General features: G+C 37.9%; 1 protein-coding gene across 2 annotated transcripts in view; it reads left to right on the forward strand.

The window, feature by feature from the left end:
- ACSS3 (acyl-CoA synthetase short chain family member 3) overlaps positions 1-19,935 on the forward strand; it is a 92,465-nt gene that overhangs the window by 62,018 nt on the left and 10,512 nt on the right. Inside the window, exons 10-11 of one of the 2 annotated variants that reach the window (XM_087765582.1) lie at positions 7,739-7,834; positions 12,130-12,193. In XM_087765582.1, the coding sequence (XP_087621708.1) occupies positions 7,739-7,834; positions 12,130-12,193 (160 nt within the window). The remainder of the gene's footprint in view (positions 1-7,738; positions 7,835-12,129; positions 12,194-19,935) is intronic. The other variant, XM_087765583.1, reaches the window with a different exon arrangement.

The raw sequence follows: 19,935 nt of genomic DNA on the forward strand, positions 1-19,935 counted from the left end.
AAGCAAGAAAGTCTTAACTGAAATTCTTTCCAGTTGGTTTATTGCATATTCTTTACCCTAGCTTTACTTAAGTTTGTAAGGACTTGAAAAACTCCTGGTAAGAAAAGTATGAAAATCTTGATTACAAATCACTCAACTTGCATGCCTCACCTAAAATTTGATACTTCTTGTGGCTTTTGCTAAAATAGACCCCTGCTACTTACTTACCATATTTTGGCATTCTGTATGCACCTGGTATTTATTGCGTTGATGCTGCATGTGCTTAATTCACAAGAGAAATAAGTTAGTGCAGTCAGATGGAGTAAAAGTAAATGATAATTACCATCACTGTTCAAGAATTTTTCTGCTGCATCTGTCATAGTCCTCAGAAATAAGGGGTGAAATGAAATACCAAATGATGCATGAAAGAGTTTTTGAAGTTTCACTAGTAGCCAGCAAAGCCTTGCACAGTTTAGGATGACAGATTGTCTTTAATCTAACCTAATTGTGCATAATGTGTGAATTGGATTTAATTTCACACTTGCTTTCTGACAGTTGGTAAAACTGTATCAGGGAATCCTTAAGAATTTACAGTTCTCCACATTCTTCAGTTACTGTTGTCTCCTTGTGGCTCCTTTCACTTTTCTGTTATAATTTGTTGCAGTACCCTGCTAAATATATTGGAAGATGAGAATTTCAGTAAATGTAAGCTCTGTCATTAAATTTCACTTCATTTGGTGACAGGCTTAAGCAAAATGAAGAGAAAATTAGTAAAATGGATGGGGAAGTTCATGATATAATTATCCTAGATCTGAAAAGTATTTTTCACTAGCCTTTACCCTTAGAAGGCAGTAAAAATCATGGCATTTCAACAGACGCTAACAATGTGGGTGCAGCTGTACTGTGGACTTCTGTGGCAGTCTGCCAGCTGAGAGCCCAGCATCACACATCACACTGCATTGGGATTATCCAACCTGTTCTCCTCTTTAGTGCTCTGGGGTAATAGTTTCCAGGTGTCATCTTGTTTTCGTGTTGATTGATAATTAGCATCAGACTGTTTGTAGTTAAATACCCAGCACTAGCCAGGTGTACTTGGTCTTTCTACACATTAGTACTTCATCATGTCTCATGCAGCAGCCTGGAGCTGAGCAGAAAATGTGGATCTCTTCCAGGGAAGAGATGAAGAAAACTTCATGGCAAAATTATACAGTGAATGTTTTTGAGTCCTTGCTGGAGGCATGGCTGAGCTGTACTGTACGGAGGCTAAAACAATTATCTGAAATTATCTTCCAAGACCAGTAAGACTAAAGTGGTGCTTGGGCTACCATCCTGTAGCATGGCTATCTAGAGAGAATTTGTCAGAGTTAACAGTGCTAAATCACAAGCTGTGACGGTGGCCACCTACTACTATTGCAGTCAGAGACTTAGAAACTTGCTTGGGTTTTAGTAATGAAGAACTGTCTGGGAAACTGACTTTTTTGCTCTGCACAGTCATATGCTGAAGGAAATGAGATCTGCATGAATATTTGATGATCTGGCCCCTGAATCTTCAGGCCCCTCCCAGTACATATTATTTCTGTGATGTGTTAGATTTGATTTTATTATGAGGAAGCAGCATGGTATGCTGAGATGCAGATTTTGAGTGCTATAATTCATCTGGTACTGTGGCTTTCTGTCCCTGGATGCCCTGTAGTTGCTGCCATACTAGAAAGAATGTTGCTGTTACTTTGTTTAATTCTTCATTCCACCCTTTCTGGCATAATTAAAATAACTACTGTGCAGAGGGAGCATGTGCAAGGAGTCTCTTCAGAGCTGCATTGTTGCTATGTGGATGGGTTTGTTATCAGTTGCTGCCTAAGCTTTTTCCCTTCCATAGACCCTCCTCTCCATTTTATCGGTGCTATCTTCTGCTGTAGTAATTCTTTTAATTCCCCTCAACCAAAATGACAGCTTTGCCAGGAGAATGGCTCAAAACAGCACTGCCACAGTGAGAATTTAGTGTATTATATTTATTGCATTCATTAATGCGTTAGTGTATGGCAGTTGCTCCTTTTTCTTCTTTTTTCTCCTGCTATATAACAACTTCCCACTTCTTTTGCATGCTTGTCGCGAATCCTGATTTAGGATCCTGCTGACTATGCCAATTTGTCACAAATGGGTGGTTTAGAATGCTTAAGGAATCACCAACAAAGGTATAAGCAACAGTGGTTTTAATATGATGTTGTAAAAGTGTGACTTAACAAAGTTTGATGGCAAGGTTCATTCTATTAATTACTGCATGGAAGAATCATACAAAGGAAAACTGAATTACACTCGAGTTAAAATGATTCACGGAGAGATGGTGGATGCAAAAGGGTAAGGAGGACCCTCCCATTGAGTCACAAGGTTCAGAGTAGACCCCCTTGCTTTCTAAACTCCTGATGGAGCTTAGGTGTGGTTAGGCCAAATCTTAGTCTTGGACTTGGATAACTGTTTATGTCTAAGGGATTGTATGTGCAAAGTTTATGTAATACTTCATTAGCACCAATTCACCATGCAGTCAAAGTTACCAAGACAAAATGAAAGTTGCCATACTACAAGGTTATGCACAATATCGGTCGCTTACCAAAGATCTGCTGCTGGTAAAAGGTCTCTCTGCCTTGAGGAGCAACCTTGAGAGGTGTCCCAGCTCAAGGGGAGATCACCGCCATGAATCCACGCTGCCTAGCAGGGAGAGCTCAAAGGCGGCTCACTTAGGCTTTCATATTTTATGGAATAAAGTGGTTGGCTTGTAGTCAAATTACATGCAATGGGAAAGGTATATATGATATTGATGGTCACTGTGTCACACTATTCCTTTGTGGGTTTTCAGAGAACAGATTGATACGAGAGGAGTTCACTGCCCAGCTACAGCTCAGGCCTTTACCTCTTCTGGAGCCTGCACCAAACCACCGCCAGTCTGGTCAAGGGGTCAAGCACACCTGTCATGCTCCACCCCATGACTACAGTCAGTCTACTTAATCAACTCACAGAGTGGTTGTACGTTTACCTCTTGCCTCTATGTCATAAATATGTAGCGTATTGCAGATCAGTGGTTGCCCATTCGTGACAATGCTTCCAGTATCTATCCATTGCATCCTAAAAAATTCAAAGCAGACAGCCTCATATTACTCATGTAGTGCAGCCCAAACTCAAATATTGATGTCAAAATGCAGTCTATTTTCCCTAAGTGCTTCCTACCAGAAAATACAATCTTTCAGCAGTGTGACAGTCTATTATGTTGAGGAACATGAGACACGGTCGAGAAATTATAATGTATCAGGAATGTAAGTGGTACAGGGCATTTTTCATCTTTAAAGTCTTGAGTTATTTCAAAACTGTTTATTTTGATTGAACTTGACTGTTGAATGTGAATGAGCAAGACAATTTTGAGCACAGAACTTACTAGCTGTTGCTCTGCATCGTTTGGCAGAGCACAGCTTCTGCGAGTCAGGCACACAGGCAGGTGGAAGCTTTCTGGTGAATAAAGTCAGGTGTAGCCTTACAGACTCCCCTTGCTACTCGTAAGAGTGCACTTTTTGCTTCTGCATCAGCAGCATCTTCTCTGGCATCTCAAGAATTGCTTTCAGAGACACAAATGCAACAAGAATGCCTGTATTGGACTATTCATTAACTGTCCAATATAGCTCAATAATATTGAAATATCTTTAAAATAATATCTTTCACTTACATGTAGAGTGGGACAAAACAAAGAAGGTCACAGCTTTGAATTTTGAGGGCTATTTCTTTACATCAGCCCTTATCCTGAAAGTAAAAACGTAAGGAGGGACTTGGGAAATTTTAACAGCTATGATTTTAAGACAATCTCTCAGTAACTCTTTCTTCCAAGTCTCAGTGAAGTGCTTTTCATTATTCTCAGAGGTATATATATTCATTCCATTGTAACTCAGAGCAGATGTTGAATGTAGTTACCAGACTAGTTGTGAAACATTGCTCTTCCAGTGTAAAACATTGCTCTTCTAAATCGTTGTTTCATTGTCACATTATAAGGTGTTATGCAAAAAGGAAATTAGTTTTATGATCCAGTTGTCCCTGAAAAGCCTTCCACAGCCGGAGGGCAAGCTAACTTGCTAGCATAGTGAGTGGAAGGTTAGCGCCGAAACGTTTGCAGAAGGGACTGACTGGAAGACAGATCTACTGTTCTGTTCCTTACGTTAAAAATATGCAAGTTCCTAAAGACTTTGGTGTTGGGAATCTGTCTAGACACTGTGCATTAATTTTGGGGAATCTGCAGCTTTAAACAAGTGAGTGTCATGTAAGATATGTCTGTTTGTACATTCAGAAACGTGATGTAAGGGGTGGGTGGAATACAGTGTCCATTTGACAAGCATTATCCTTCTTCAAAGTGTTGCTGTTTTAACTTTCAGACCTGTGTCTTGTAACCTGTATATAGGTCCTGATTTGAGTTGTAAAGAAACCAACCTTAATTGAAACCAAAGATTCTTAAGCAACTTTACTTATTGGAAATATATAAAAGGGCCACACAGTACTTGTATTATACATAATTGGTAAGGAAAATTTCTCGTCAGTACTTATTTTTCTGTATTCGTCTGAACAGTGATGATTTCTTTTCAGCAGGATTTTGAATTGAATTCCACTTCCAAGTCAGACTGTTTTTTCTGTGATAAAAAATGCTGTCCTAGAAAGGGGTTGCTGTTTTCTGATAGGTTTGGGAAATTGATATTTCAATCCAGCATCCTGTTTGGAAGATACGCATTGATTTCCCAAGAAATGTACAGCATGAAGATTCATGCTATCCTTTGATAGTACTCCTTTGTGCTTCTACATTGTAAGGGAATCTTTAGCATTCAGGAACTGTTAACATAACACAAAGAGCAGATGCTTTTGGGATTCCCTCTCTGAATTAATATCTGGTCCAAGCACCAGATATTAACCATATTTTTTTCATGTATATGAAAAGTCTTATTGACTCATGGGAACTGAATGTACGGCTTAGAGATTAGAGCACTGGGTAAATAGGAAAATTATATATCCACTGGTAATTGAGAAGGCAATAGAAGAAATAGCAGCAATTATGAAGACCTATTCACAAAGTTTTAGAACTTGTGATTCTTGTTTAGAGTAAGTGGGCTTTCATTCAGTCTTATTCACTGTTGTCCAAAAAGCAGGGACAAATACAGACAAATTAGTATGATGAAGTTTCCTTTCTAGTTTATATTGTTTTCATTATCAGTTTATCAGAGAGTCAAGCAAATCTGAACTAGTTTTCAGAAATTTTGGATTCTCCCTCTCCCCTCAGGGCTTTTTGATTTTGAGCTCTTGATCAGAAATGTTTGTCAATTCCTGCTTCATGCAAATCTTACTCGTACATCAGGTTAACAGTGATGCTGTGTTCCCTGCCTCTCAGTAGCAAACGTAAGTACTATGTTTTGGTGACAGGAGAATACCTTTATCACCTGGTCTGTTACAGTATGGTTTTTAGCTCTTGCCATGCAATATGTAAAGCAAGATATACTCCGTGCTACCACTTCTTTTCCTCCTAACACAGTCAAAAGAGAAACTGTCCCTTCCACTGTCTTTTCCAATTCACTGTTCTCTAAGAAAAATACCATTTTTCATTCTGTTCCAAGGAAAAGAGGAAAAAAAAGTCTTCGGTATAGAGACTGTGCAGAAAATGAAGCTCCCAAACTGTTGAACAAATTGTGAGTTTTTCTTCTTGCAACTTTCAGTGTGATCACAGATGGGGTGTGTTAGATCATTTTGATGTTGTGTCACCACTGTAATTTTAGCTTGGGTGTTCTACTTGTTGGAAGAAAAGATCAGGATCCGCGATTGTGCAGGGAAAGTGCATTATGTAGAAGAAGGACCAGGGGAAGATGGGAAACAACTAAGCAAACTTTTTAGCCTGTCTTTATTAGCATTGAGGGTTGATACTTCTCACTCTGTGTCCTGCAGCTGGAATTAGGCCCTAGCTTAACTATGCTATGTTGATGCTAATTTTCAGCTGCTTACTAACACCTAACGTAAAATCACAACACGTTTCTGTAATTTTGTTCTTGTTCTTGCTCCTTTTAGCACTTGAATAGTCATTTAACAACTTCTGAAGTGGCAGATGAATGCTATGGAAGCTGAGAAAATTCACAGCAAAACCAACTGTAATTTCCTAATGCAAGAGAACTGAAAATAGTTTTGACCATACTGATCAGATATAAATATAGAGCTGAAGAAAAACCTGCTTTGTTGTGCTGATACTTGAGGGTGGCGTGAACTATGAATTCCAGGCCAAGTGACCTGAGACTTGGGACATCTCCAGAATGATAAAGCCATGTTTTTAAAGTAATAGTCTCATACTGTGTTCCTGCTAATATTTACAACCACCTACACTTTGTTTGCTGTGGCTCAGAGTTACAGCAGCATTTAAACGTAATTCCTATAGATTTTTATCTTAGAGGGAAAGAGAGAAGAGCAACTGGTCTTTTTTCAAACCTAGACTCTCTGTTATATGACTTGATAGTTTTTATTCCTCTTCTATAATAACAAATCTTGTAGTATAAAAACGTTATGTGAGATTGAGCTTTCTTATGAAAAACGGGAAGGTGAGGAGGGAGGAATTTCTAGCTGCCTAACTATGGGGATAATTAGGAAGGCGTAGGCATTATGAGGGATATTCATCCATCTCATTTGGAAGCTCTGACAAAGTATTTTATGTTGGCACTTCAGAGGGGATTCCAGACCTGCCTTCCGTGGGCTTCGTGCAGGGAGCAAAGGCAGGCAGTGCCAGCATTCAATTTGTCTGTTGGCAGTTCAATGAATGAATAACTTCCTAAGATTCAAAAACCAAGAGACATTTATCTTCTCACATCTCCCTTGCCCTCCCTGCACACCCAAAAGAAACACACTCCAAAATGCTGTGGTTAGTAAAACTTTAATGTTTGTAGGTGGAGGAGGAGAAAACATCTGGATTATGATCACATCTTGCAACAGCTTGATTCCCGGTCCTTAGATTGTTCCTTTTGAGCTTATTTTGGCAACAGTGAAAATTTAGGTCTGACTTTTCTACTCTGTTTCTTTTTGAGCCTTTTCATTATCTGAAATAGTTCCCACCAAGAAATACTAGCGAGATCTTCAGGATTATAGAAGAGGTGTTCCTGACTTCATTATTTACAGTAAATTTTGTTAGGCACGACCTCTTTTCTCATCTTCCTGACCAATATTGTCATGGAGGAGATTTGGCATTTATTCACCTTCCAAATCTCTGAATGTGTACCTCCAAAAGAGAACAACAGACACTTTAATATTTCTTTACAGGGATAAGATAATCAACCAAGAATGGATTAATGTTTTTTTTCCAGAATTCATTCTTACCAAGGATTTTGACCCGTGAAATAAACCTTGAAGTACATCTGCCCTACAGAGTATTTCTGTCATGCCTTTGCTGTAGGCAGTTTCTTACTGGCGTGGTATAACCTTACCCATAGCAGAATAAACTATAGGTGTAATGCAGAAAGTGTTTATTTCTGACTGTCTTCTATGGAATGGAAAAAGTTCCCTTTTGAAGAATACAAGCTTTCGTAATGAACTTACATTCATTAGATAATACATAAAAGCTCCTGAATACTAAATCTTCCATTGCTTGTCAGGGATTTTTATGTTATTTTATTATTTTCATGTGCTGAACTAGAAGCAAAACTTAGAACTAATAAATACTTAATGACATGAAGAACAGTCTTAACTGACAATGTTTGCGTTCTCTTAACAGAAACTGGTTCTGCAATTACTGCTTCCTGTATTGGTTTGGGGAACTCTACAACACCTCCACCCGGACAGGCAGGGAAACCAGTGCCAGGCTACAATGGTAAAACTGTGCTAAACATGCTACTAGAAAAGGATATTGCTTATATTCCTAAGTGCTCTTTAATTTTCTTACCTCATAGGGAAAGCAAATTACACTCTTACTAACACATTTTCCTTCTTCCTGTAACAGGAAGCTCTGCTTTTTTGTGTGTTGTGGAATGTGATTGTGAATAAGAAATTCAGAGTTATGTTGAAGAAAATTGATCAACTGCTCCTATCTTTATTATACGAAAGGGCTAGCACATACTTCTACCCTGGATATAACAAAAATATGAAGAAAAATACTGTGCTTTAAGGCTTTATCTACAGTTGCACTGTTTTAAATGAGAGCAGCAGTAACATTTGTATTGGCAAATCAGGAAGAAAAATGTTAGTAATAACCATCAGCAAAAGAAGAAATAAATGATAACTAGACAAATAATTGCTATAACTTGCACTTTGAGGGTTCTGTTATACCTGTGTTTTCAATTTTCAGGGCTTAAATAGTTTTGGTTTGGGAGATGTACATTGAATAATTACGTCTCAGAGACACAATGATTAGATTGATTAGATTTTCTTTTGGCTTTACAGTTTTATATGAGAAGCATTCTGAAGTGCACAAAGAAAATTCTTACTGAGGTCTGTGTCTTCCTCAAATACATCATAGTGAGCTAACAAGCAGCTTGGCAAGGATATAAATCTTCTGTTTGAACTCATCTCATCCTTCTTTAAAGAAAATCAAAGTCAGTTTTCTGCCTTTTTGTATAGGTATATGGGATCATATTTGAGAGAGTTGTTAAGCATATTATCTTTCAGTACTTGTGGAGCATTTTTATTTCCAGCTGGGAGAAATGGTAGGCTACGGACCAACATTAAAAGGATGAGCACTCATTGTCTGGAAGGCTTTTGCATGCAGAGGGTTATCGCACCTCGTGCAGCCACAGGATTAAGAATGCAAAAATATTTTTATACCTGGGAACCCTGATTTTAACACAGTTTTCAAGAATTACTTGAAGTCCAAAAAATAATTACATTAAAGATCAAACCATTTTCAGGAAAAGTTCTCACATCATTGGGCAGAAAGAGCTAAGCTGTTTTTTCTTCTAATACATACAAGCAGAAGTGAACATTAAAGAAAATAAACATTTTCAGCAGCTCTGGGTTTTGGCATTTACAGTTATGTCATGAAGACAAGCAATAGCTTAAAAACAATGTTAAAACAAAGCTGTGAATTTTGTCCAGAGTTATAATAAATAGGTGTCGTGGTTTAACCCCAGCTGGCAGCTAAGCACCACCCAGCTGCTCGCTCACTCCCCCCTGGTGGGATCGGGGAGAGAATCACAAGATTAAAAGTGAGAAAACTTGTGGGTTGAGATAAAGACAGTTCAATAGTGAAAGCAAAAGCCGTGCATGCAAGCAAAGCAAAACAAGGAATTAATTCACTACTTCCCATCGGCAGGCAGGTGTTCAGCCATCTCCAGGAGAGCAGGGCTCCATCACGTATAACAGCTACTTGGGAAGACAAACACCATAACTCTGAATGTCTCCCCCTTCCTCCTCCTTCCCCGAGCTTTATATGCTGAGCATGATGTCATATGCTATGGAATAGCACTTTAGTCAGCTGGGGTCAGCTGTCCCAGCTGTGTCCCCTCCCAACTTCTTGTGCACCCCCAGCACAAGAAGAGGTGTGAGAAGTGGTGGGATGGTGCAAGAAGCAGAAAAAGCCTTGACTCTGTGTAAGCACTGCTCAACAATAATGGAAACATCCCTGCATTATCAACACTGTTTTCAGCACAAATCCAAAATATAGCCCCGTACTAGCTACTGTGAAGAAAATGAACTCTATCCCAGCCAAAACCAGCACAATAGGGAAGAGTGGAAGAATGTAATTGCATGACATATGCTATCAGATGATAGTCAGGCCTAGAAAAAAGTATGAGTAGCAAGAATATAAAAATTTCCTACAATTTTTTTGGAATATTGGTCCTAGTGTAAGTAAAGAATTTCTTCAAATAGAGTGAAGGAAATGTCTTTAGCATGCCTTAAAAGGGAAACATAAAATGAACACTAAAATTCACTAAAGATTTATGAAAGAACTTTACTCCTTTCAGTCTTTGGTTTGAGGCCAATTATGTCCTGTAATGCAGCCATTCATAAAATAGTGGATCTTGAAATTACTCTGTACTGGCAGCTGTCTTGCTGTCACCCACTTCTGTTTTGATGTTGTTTTGCTGCTGTTACTATATTAATTAGAAGAGATCCTTATGCTATTTAGAAGCTAGATTCTGTATTTTTAGATTATACATGCAACTGTTAATGGTTTTGGACATTGCTAAAGTTATGTTGTATTTATGCTGTGATATAAATAAAATGTTACAAAATCTACTTTTTTTTTTTAAACAGCCAAATTCTTCCCTGTCACAGTATTGCTAAAATAAACTGATATCTTTGCTGAATTTTTAGAATATAAAAAATAAAAGCAGTATTTAGCTGTGATATCAAAGTGCAGTGGCACGAATTGCATTTAAAAGTGAATCAAGATACCATATGAATTTCTAGCTCTGTTGTCTTAAATCAGACATTATATTGTGCTTTCCCTTTGATCTGCTTGCACCCTTTGCAGATAATTTCATTGCATTGTTTTCAAACTGAAGCAAGTGCCACATTTTGAAGAATTAAGTCAGTTCTTCAGTAATTCAGGAGTGAGCAGTATAATACCTTCCTTCCCCAGATTTTTGCACATTGAAATACACTGCTTGCAAGGAGGAGAATAAATGCTGGAATTGCTATCTTGAGAAAATAGTTACAATAAACTGACTAGATTTTACTTTAGTGTAATAAAAATTGGAAAAAAAATGGGAGAGAAAGCTTTAAAAGCTACATGTGAGTCGGTCTTTTTCATCGTGTGTTCTGAGCCTAAATTCTCCAAATCTAACGATACTATGTTCTTACACATGTTCTTACACCATCTAAAAATATATAAGAAAAAAAATGTGTTTACAGATTATAAATGGGTTTTATTTATGCCATTCTTACTGTTTTTCGTAAGTGTCTTCTATGTTTCCATTCATCCTTTTGATTTTCTATCCCAGTTACTCCTTCGAAGTCACTGATTTGTAAAACTGGCCTTGTGGACTGGCCTGTGTCTATGAGCTGAGCCATTGCTTTCAGCAGGCTCTTCAGTTACTTAAAAATTACCATCCTCTTTGAAGGAGTGGCTTCAGCCAGAAGTAGTAAATTACAGATGTTGGCATTCTTTGGACAGATAGTATAGTATATTACTCATAAGAGTCTTAGCAAGGTTTTAGTCAGAAGTCTGTCATCCTCTTTTCCCCATTTCCTCTGGAACTTTTTAATACAGAATGTAAGATTTTTTGCAGTAATTTAGATCCAGCTGAACATTGCTTTCTTTGCTTGGACAGGCTTCAGAAAGCATGTTTTTAAATCCATGTCAGCCCAGTCTGTCAAAGCCTTTCCTCCCTGTTTTTCCATGGTTTAGTCATTTAACTTTGTTTAATTCCATTTATCACAGGCCAAGTTGATACCTGTCATTCCTTCTGTATGCCCACACCTTCAGATGGAATGGGTGGTTGTAGTAGCCTCTTCCGTGCAGTCATCTGGGAAATCTATTTCAGGTGTTTTTCCTCAGAAACCTCAGTACCAGGACACGATGCTTTCACTGAAGTTGATGGGCCAGCATCATCCAGGGAAAAGGCTTCTGTTGGCGAGTCTGGATTCTTCGCTGTACTCTAGCATTGCCCTGCTGTGTGGCTGTTCACGAGTTACTTTACCCTTTTGTGCTAGATTAGAATAAGCCTTGTCAGCTGGGGAGCATCTTCCTGGGTCTCCTGAGAGCCTTTGAAAACCAGACACACTTATTTACTGCTAATAGTATTTCTCACATTAGCTGGGTTAGCCTCCAGTAATCTTAATTGTTATTTCTTACTCATGTTACCTGCACACTTTTCTTGTATTTGTCGTGTATCTGAAGGGTCCTTTGCTATTTGGAAGTTCAGATTTTCCAATATGAAGCTGTCTTTTAATTTTCAGTTCTATAGTTTTCCCTTTTTTACTTTGAGCTATTTCTGCTCCCAAAGCACAAGTATTATTTGAGACTTTTTGTACTTAAGGCTGAATGTTAATAAGGTCATGAGATTATCCAGTTTGGAACTCCCGAACTGCTTAATTCCTTTTATTGCTTGGTGTATCGCCATTCTGAAGTGTGACATAAGTTGATATCCATGAAGAAAGACACTGTCCTCCACCTAAAAATACACTACTTGACAGGAGTTGTCTTCCTATATTACTTTTTTGCAGTGATGATTCTGGATGAAAATAAGGAACCAGTGAAGGCGAAGACTTTAGGAAATATTGTGGTAAAGTAAGTATCTTATGTTAAGAGAAGCTTCCTACATGGGTTGATTGTCTTTTGATGGAAGTTTATATAACAATAATTGAAGTAATGAGGGTTGAAAAGCATGGCTGTCTCTGATTTTGATACCAAACTGCCAGAACTTTTTATGTCCGTTAATGTTGAAAAATTGCAGATGAAATTGTGTGAATGAATGAGTGTGGGTTCCTGGTTTTTTTTTTCTTAGACTACAGCAAAGTTTACCATTTTCTTAATTACCAGCCTGTAGGCACTGGATTAAGCCTTCCTGTTGGGATGTATGAGCAAGATATTGAATCATTCTCTTCACTGTTTTATCTTTCAGTTTAGCAAAATAGTACAGCAATGCAGATTGGCATGCTTTGGTTTACTGGTGTGATGCTGCCTTCTCTTTCACTGTCTCCTAATCCCAAATGATGCACATTCCTAGAGGGAGAATATGTGTTTTCTGATTCCTGTAAAAACAGCAAGATGTCTCTGAGTGTGCTTTGCATGAAATGGTATTCAGTTATGGTGGTACTTGGACAAAATACCTACAGGAAAAGACTCCGGGGCAGGCGGGGAGAAAAAGAAAAAAGTCCTGCTGTGCATCATGTAGGTGATTTTAGTACCATTTACGAGACTCCGGTCAGATGAGTTCTGTAAGCTTTAATATTTAATATACTTTTTGAAAGTACACCTTTCTTAGCACCTTTTCTTAGATAAAGGAGCCTCTGTTTAGGTAACACTGCGAACATAAATTACTTTTATCTTACCTTCTGCCATCTCACTGTTGCCAGAACGTTTCCTTACTTCTGTAAAGCTCGATAGGCTATTGCTCCCCGCAGCCCATGCCAGCTCTGTCAGGCTTTTAGGCAAATGGCATTTTCCTGACAGACACCTACTTTCCGATTAACATGTTAGCTGTAGCCACCTCTGTTTTCAGTCACAGAAAATACTTAAGTTCTGAACACTTCCTAACTGCCAGCAAATACAAGTCCCAAAAGAAATGCATTCACCCACTTCTGTGGTGGTAAAATTTAGGAGAGTTGTGGTAACTCAGATTCTTCATTGCTTGCTTAGATGAATGGAAGGAAATACAAAGATAAGCATTAACCTTCAGTGAATTGAAATTTTTTCAAAAGACAAAACATTGGGGCAGATGTACTGATTTTGATGAGTTGTTAAAGAGGGAAGTTAGCTGCGGATTGAGGCAGTGGCCACGTGAGCTGGAGGTAAGACCCCTAAGAGCTACAGGCACTGGAGCATGCTGCAGAAAGGCGGCACTGAAAATGCAGGCTGGCTGGCTGCATAGTGCTTGATTGGGAGTCGGAGTTGCCGAGGTATGGAAGTTTTTTGCTCAGCTGTGCTACTGATCTAATGTAACTAGACAGCTGTGGAGATTAAGACAGTATCACATGAAGTTATTGTACTGTGTGACAAGGATGTGTATTTTCAGGATGAAGTCTATACCCTGCCTAATTTTCAGCATCTTAGGCTAACCCACCAGGACAGAGAGGCATGTGTTTAAGTGCACACACGATCTCCCCTGAATCAGCAGACTCATATTTAGATGTAGTTTTCCTGCGACACATGTAAGATTGTGCATTCATTCCACTGCTGAGTATGAATAATTAAAATTGCACCAGCCTTTAGTAGACTGTGGTTTGCAGCATCAGTAACCCAGGTCAGAGTGGAGGGCTATCTTTCAAAGCTCTCGCCTCGGTAGTGCCTGATGCCATAATAAAATACAGGCTTGTAGTCAGTGGAGAGAGAGAAAGATATTTTCTAAGAAAATTGATCCTAGCTGTCTTAGGCATTCAGCTAGGATGGAATAAATCACCTTCCAGATGTGCTCATGTCTCTCCACTGACTGCAGGGATGACACAGCTAGCTTAGGGTAGGTGCTTAGCGTTATCTACCAAAAGCGAAGTGAAATGAACTGCATCCTTAGCAACTCTGCCAAACAAGCTGAATTATATCTACTAACAGGTAATGTTGGTAGAAATGTGCGTACATTCATTACTACAGTTATTACTATCTTTAAGTGCCTGCCAGGAGTGGATATTGCCATATTAGAAGATCCTGTTTGGGGTTATTGTCAAACTCTTAAAGCCAGAATTTATCTTCCCTAATGTGGCCCCACATTTAGGCATTTATCTTAAGGGATTACAAATGTGTTTATGTATGGATTTGTTGTTGTTGTTTGGTTTGTTTTGTTTTATCTTGCCCAGTATGAGTTCTGCTGCAGCCAAATAAAATTCATAGGGAAAAAGGCGGGGGGGTTGTTTTGTTTGGTTTTTTTTTTTGCATTGGATCACTTAAGAAAGAGTAATGGCACAGGGACACTATTATTGTATCGTGTCCATATTTATTGTAATATCCATTCTGAAATAGGGTGGAGAGTAGGGGGCAAAGAAATTACATTATGTTGCTAATATAATTGACATGAATCCAAGTCTGAGGTAGGTTAACTATCACCTCTCTTTCTCTTCATCCTTTTTCTGACTTAATCTTTTGAGACAATATGATCTCTTAAAATTCATTCTGCAGCTTAACCAAAAAAACACCCCAAGAAAACAAGGGAAAGGTATTGATGAGCTTTAGGAGGCCAATTGTGGATTTTTTAACACTTCCAACATTTGAATCTTTGGACTGTTAACAGAAGTTGGTTTTAAGATATTATGGTTCTCAGTGTCTTAAGACTTTTTTCCAGGTTTCATTCTGGTAAGTGACAATTTGCTGCAGTGTTTGCTTGTTTTTTTGGTCATAAAAATCTGTGGCCGTTAGGTTAAGACATCACATTTTCTGTCTTCTGCTTCATTCAGCTAAGCAGTTATTTAGCTGTAAAACTTTTTTTTATTTTTTGATTAGGGCTAGTTTTCGTAAAGCCCTCCTGCAAAGAAGCCTTTCCTCTCTTCATCTCTTCAGCAGGCTTCTACATGTACAGACCCCTTAAAAATAGTGGGGATGATCCTTGTTACTAGCAGTGTTTGTTTGTCACCCCAGGGACATGTCCCCATGCTAGAAGAAAGTGGGAGAGTCAGGATAGTCTTGACTGTTACTCTTTCATACACTCAGCAGCAAAATATGGTGTACTGTTTTGGAAAAAAAACATAGGTGTTTGCTTTATCTGTAGCATACGTGAGTTGAGAAATATTCTTATTTCTCGGAGAGGAGAATGGCCACACACTGCTTACAATACCAGCTGTGTAAAAGTGGTATGCTGCAGCTCTTGGTTATTTTTATTCCAGTCTAACTCCCAGTAAAGACTGTTGGGGGCTGCTTGAGGCCTGCAGTGCTCGTAAGTATAGTATTTAAAATATCTATTCTTACAACAGGTAATTCTTACACTTAATTACTCCATCTTTCTGCCCCAAGTACGTTCTTTTCTTTATTCATCTGCCAACTGATACCAGGTTGTTTTGTTTTGGTTTTTTTTTTTCTCATATAACCATCATCTATGCCCTTTTGGAAAGATTTTTGCAGACAAGAACTCTTATACAGGCTAATTTACCTGGACAATACAATAATCTTTTTGATTTCACAAGTCTTTCAGGATAAAATAATCAAATGCAGTGTCACAACATTTATAATGAAAGGGCAAGGGAAAATGAAGCTGACTGCAGCTCATGAGGGTGGGCTCATATGAATTGTTTCTAAATTTACATTTTTTGGAGCTAGAATCTTTGGACATGAAAGGTAATTAACCAAGAAATTATTCTGAAGTGAAAATGATAGGGGCAATGACCTCCATTAGCAAGACCAGTCTGATTTAGTGACACACTTCTGCTTGCATTGTTCTGACCTGCGTGTAATTAATCCACACTTGAAAATGTGTGTGTGTATGTGTGTATATGTAATCATGATTAGCCATGAGAATTTTCAAAGTTGTCTGTTCTCCTAAGGGACATTAGCAAACATAAATCCCATTTAAATTCCAGTGCAGTGGGAAACTCAATTTTGTTCTTGTACATTATAAAGACCGCAAACACATTATGTTTATTTTATGAATCAGTTGTCAGCACTGTCTCATTAGCTAGCGTTATTCTTTATGTTCATTCACAGGAGCAAGAGGACTATATTTGCTTTATACTCATTCTATACAGCGAGTAATGCCTGCCAGTAAATTTCCTGCTAGATCCTAGTTACACTTCCTCTAGTGTTTCTGTAGTTAATTTTGTGCCATAATAATGGAGGTTGACGAGATAAAGTATTTACAAATTTGTTTTACTGAACTCCACTGCACGTAAATATTTCCGTTCCATATTCAGAAAGAGGTGAGACAATGTAGTTATATCATACAGTGATTCTGAAATTCTTTGGTTGCATTGGCTAAATTGGATTTAAGAATAGTGACTGTGTGAGAGGCTCTGCAGACCATCAATGTTGTGTTTTTTGTTTTTTTTTCATGAATTTGGGATTAGTGGAGGAAGAGAAAGGAAAATTTTAATGTTCTGTCAATAGTTAAAATATTTCAAATGATGACCCACCCCATTATATAGTGTAAAATCATGCAAAACTTTATGTACGGTGCTGTAGAGTATAAAGTGTTGAAAAATAATATTTATTCATGAGGTTTTATAAAGAAAGGGTCATGATAAATTTACAGCTTTTTATCATTTTAGGTTTTAAGTTAGCTAAATAGAAATGTGACAGGGCTTTTGAAGCAAATACCATAAAGTTAATACCCTTTAGTGGAAGAGATGTTGTTCAGAAGTAAGCAACCCATTCAGAGTTTCATTATTTGTAGTACTGTGTTCAATCTTTATACAGTATTTAGAGAGCAAATAGATGTACAGTAAAAAGCTTACTCATTTAATATTTCTTATAATGCATGAAAAAAAAAAAATAATCAGTATCTATATGGAAGTCTGAAGCAAGCTGAAGCCAGGAATGTAATCATTAAGATGCACAATAGAAATGCTAACCAAAAGAGCTTAAAGGGAAGAAAAGGTAAAGAAAAAGATGTAATCTTCTGCAGCACATTGTAGTACCTCTGTATCTCATTAAAGAAAATAAAGAAAAATCTTGTAAGACTTGATGGATCAACATCTGGGTATTCTAACTTGGGATATGCACATGAGAAAGGTCACAGCTCTTCTTTGTGCTCTTCCCTTTCCCAGAAAGAAAAGAAGGTTGGGAGGTGATGGTAGTGTTTTTAGATAGTGAAAGCAAGGGGAGACTCCATCTGAAGCCAAGAGAAGGGTAAATGGCCTTAGCTCAGAAGAAACACAGTTAGATAGAAGCTACCTGAGATGCCAAAATAGCTGCTGAAGATTGTATCATTACATAGTGTCTCAGTAATGGATGTTGTCAATTTTTCTCTTTTTGTAAGTGTGTGACACTTGCTGTTCTGTGCTTTTAAAAGAATATATTCTTTTATCATTAAATTTGGTCCAATGATAAAAACCAATACTCAATATTCTGAAATTTCCTTCTATGAATGTAATAATCACCAAAATTCAAGTACTTAGACGCTAAGAAACGTCTCTTTTTCATATGTGTTTGTTCTAGAGTGTCTGAGGGGGATTAAGCTACATCTCCATTGTTTGAGTTGTTTTTATTTTTTGTCATTTTAATGATGTGCTTTGCCATTTTGGAAGTGGTGTTTAGTGTTTTCCTATTAATTTCTAAAATGTAAAATAAACAAATAAAAAATTTACATAAGAGAGCAGAAAATTAAAGGCAACCCAACAGAGGACATGTTGCAGACCTGACTGAGTAGCTGCCCTCAAGGAAGATTGCTGGAGGGAGAAAAGCGTTGCTTGTAGTACTGTGTAAAGAAAGTGTGTCGTCCTGCATAGACCCCTTGCAACAGTGAAAATTTGCTAGATTCATAAGATGAAGGACTGTACCCTAGAAAGCAGTGACTTTCAAAGGAGCTTTTTATGTTACAGTGGATAAACCTCTGAATACACAAGATCATTTGAATGAAATGTAGCTGCTAGTGTAACTAAGCAGGCAGTGTGATCCCTTGTTATTCAGTAGGGAAACTGAAAAGGAGCAATTATTATTATCTGTGGATATGATGTTAGTAAAACCATTAATGCATTATGTTCAGTTCTTACGCCTGTATTTCAAAAGGCTATTGAGAAACTGGCTGGGTTTTGGAGAAGGTATGAATGAGAACGACGTTAGTGCTGGAAAGCTTGGCTTAAAGAAACTTACAGTTTAACTTGTGGTATGTAATTTTATCCAAGATCAGTTAGGTGATGACTTTATCAAGGTCAGGAAATACCCACAGGACAAAGACATCTCTGAGAGACTGCTGTTTAATCTAGCATAAAGAGGTTGGAAGCTGAAGCTAGATGTGTTCAGATGAGAAGTAAAACACATCATTTTAACAGTGAAAGTATTAAACCATTGGAACAAATTACTGGGAATATGGTGGTTTTCTTTGACACCTCTAGGTCAAACCTGGATATCTGTCTTAAAGATACACTGTCATTTAACCAAAAGTTATGGCCTTGAGACAGGATTTAGTAGGTGACATCCTTTAAACTGTGTTATGTGGGAGGTCAGATTAGATGATCACGATGAATCTGTGCAAAAGATTTCTGTCCTTGCCAGCCTCCCACATGTGTTTTTATCAGCTTTGTCTTTTCCCTTTGCAAGTGAAACAATGAGTGGGACTTTCAGTGTGGGAGCAGTTTGGCCAAAGATGGGTTTTCTAACAGATTTCTGCCTGAGTACATGTGAGTAGCATTTGAACTTTCTTTACTTTTAACCTTTTCCAAGCACTTTCACTAGTTTTTGATGCTTCTTCTCTTCCCTGCTAAACTATAGGGTTTTTTTCTGCAAAGTCCACACTGAAACCAACTACTTCTGTGACCTTTCAGCTAATTAAAGGAATATTTCATGCAGACTGGTGAATGTTCAAGATGCTCTCTCTTCTCTTGCCCCTTCTCCACCCTTTTTCCCGTGCTGTTGTTCCTTGTATCTGAAAAAGCTTCTAGATTCCAGATGGCTTTCGATCTTGCAATCAAAAATTTTGAGTGATGTTTATGCACAGCAGTACATAAATGCTGAGTAATAATATAGCTGCCAGTCAAGATGATTTAGCTCCATTCACAAGCCCCAACTCATTTAACAATGGCTTATACTTGCTTTGACTGGCTGTAATGAACAGCCTGTGAATACCATTGTCTACCATAAAATAAAAGGATGTCTTTTCTGAAACTCAGCAAGGTAGCATCTCTAATAGTTTTTGACTTTCATTTGTACTTTCAGAAATCTGGTTTTCTCTGTAAATTATCGTTTGAGTGCTATGTCTATAATTGCTTTGTTCCATCAACAAGGAATCTTACATCATTTTGATGAGTGGCGTCCTGAAAGGATGTGACACATGGAGTCAGATTTTCTTGGGCTAAGCTAAAGGTGGGTTGTTCTGTGTAAGGTCAGCCACCGTTGTATGAAAAATAAATGAACTGTAAAACAATGCTTAAAAAACAGGTGATGATTGTCATTTAAAATTCTCTAGCAGAAAACAGTTACTGTGAAAGCAGTTCAGAGTTTTTCCTGTGATGCTGCCAAGTCCACCTAATCTGTCTTAGTTTCTCCTCTTTATAATGAAATTGCCTTATCTTTGTTCCTGTAGTTCTGCATCTTGTTCTGTATCCTTAATTAATTAATTAAAAACCTTAATTTCACTGGAGTAAATGGAGAATAGCATCGTTTGTACTGCTGCTGCTGTACTGGTGAAAAACTGGCATGAGTGAGATCAAAATTCAGACCTATACATCTTTTTTCAA

The sequence above is a fragment of the Nipponia nippon genome, unplaced genomic scaffold (assembly GCF_047370975.1).
Source record: "Nipponia nippon isolate SJK-2023a ecotype South Korea unplaced genomic scaffold, ASM4737097v1 scaffold_3, whole genome shotgun sequence".
Classification (NCBI taxonomy): Eukaryota; Metazoa; Chordata; class Aves; order Pelecaniformes; family Threskiornithidae; genus Nipponia; species Nipponia nippon.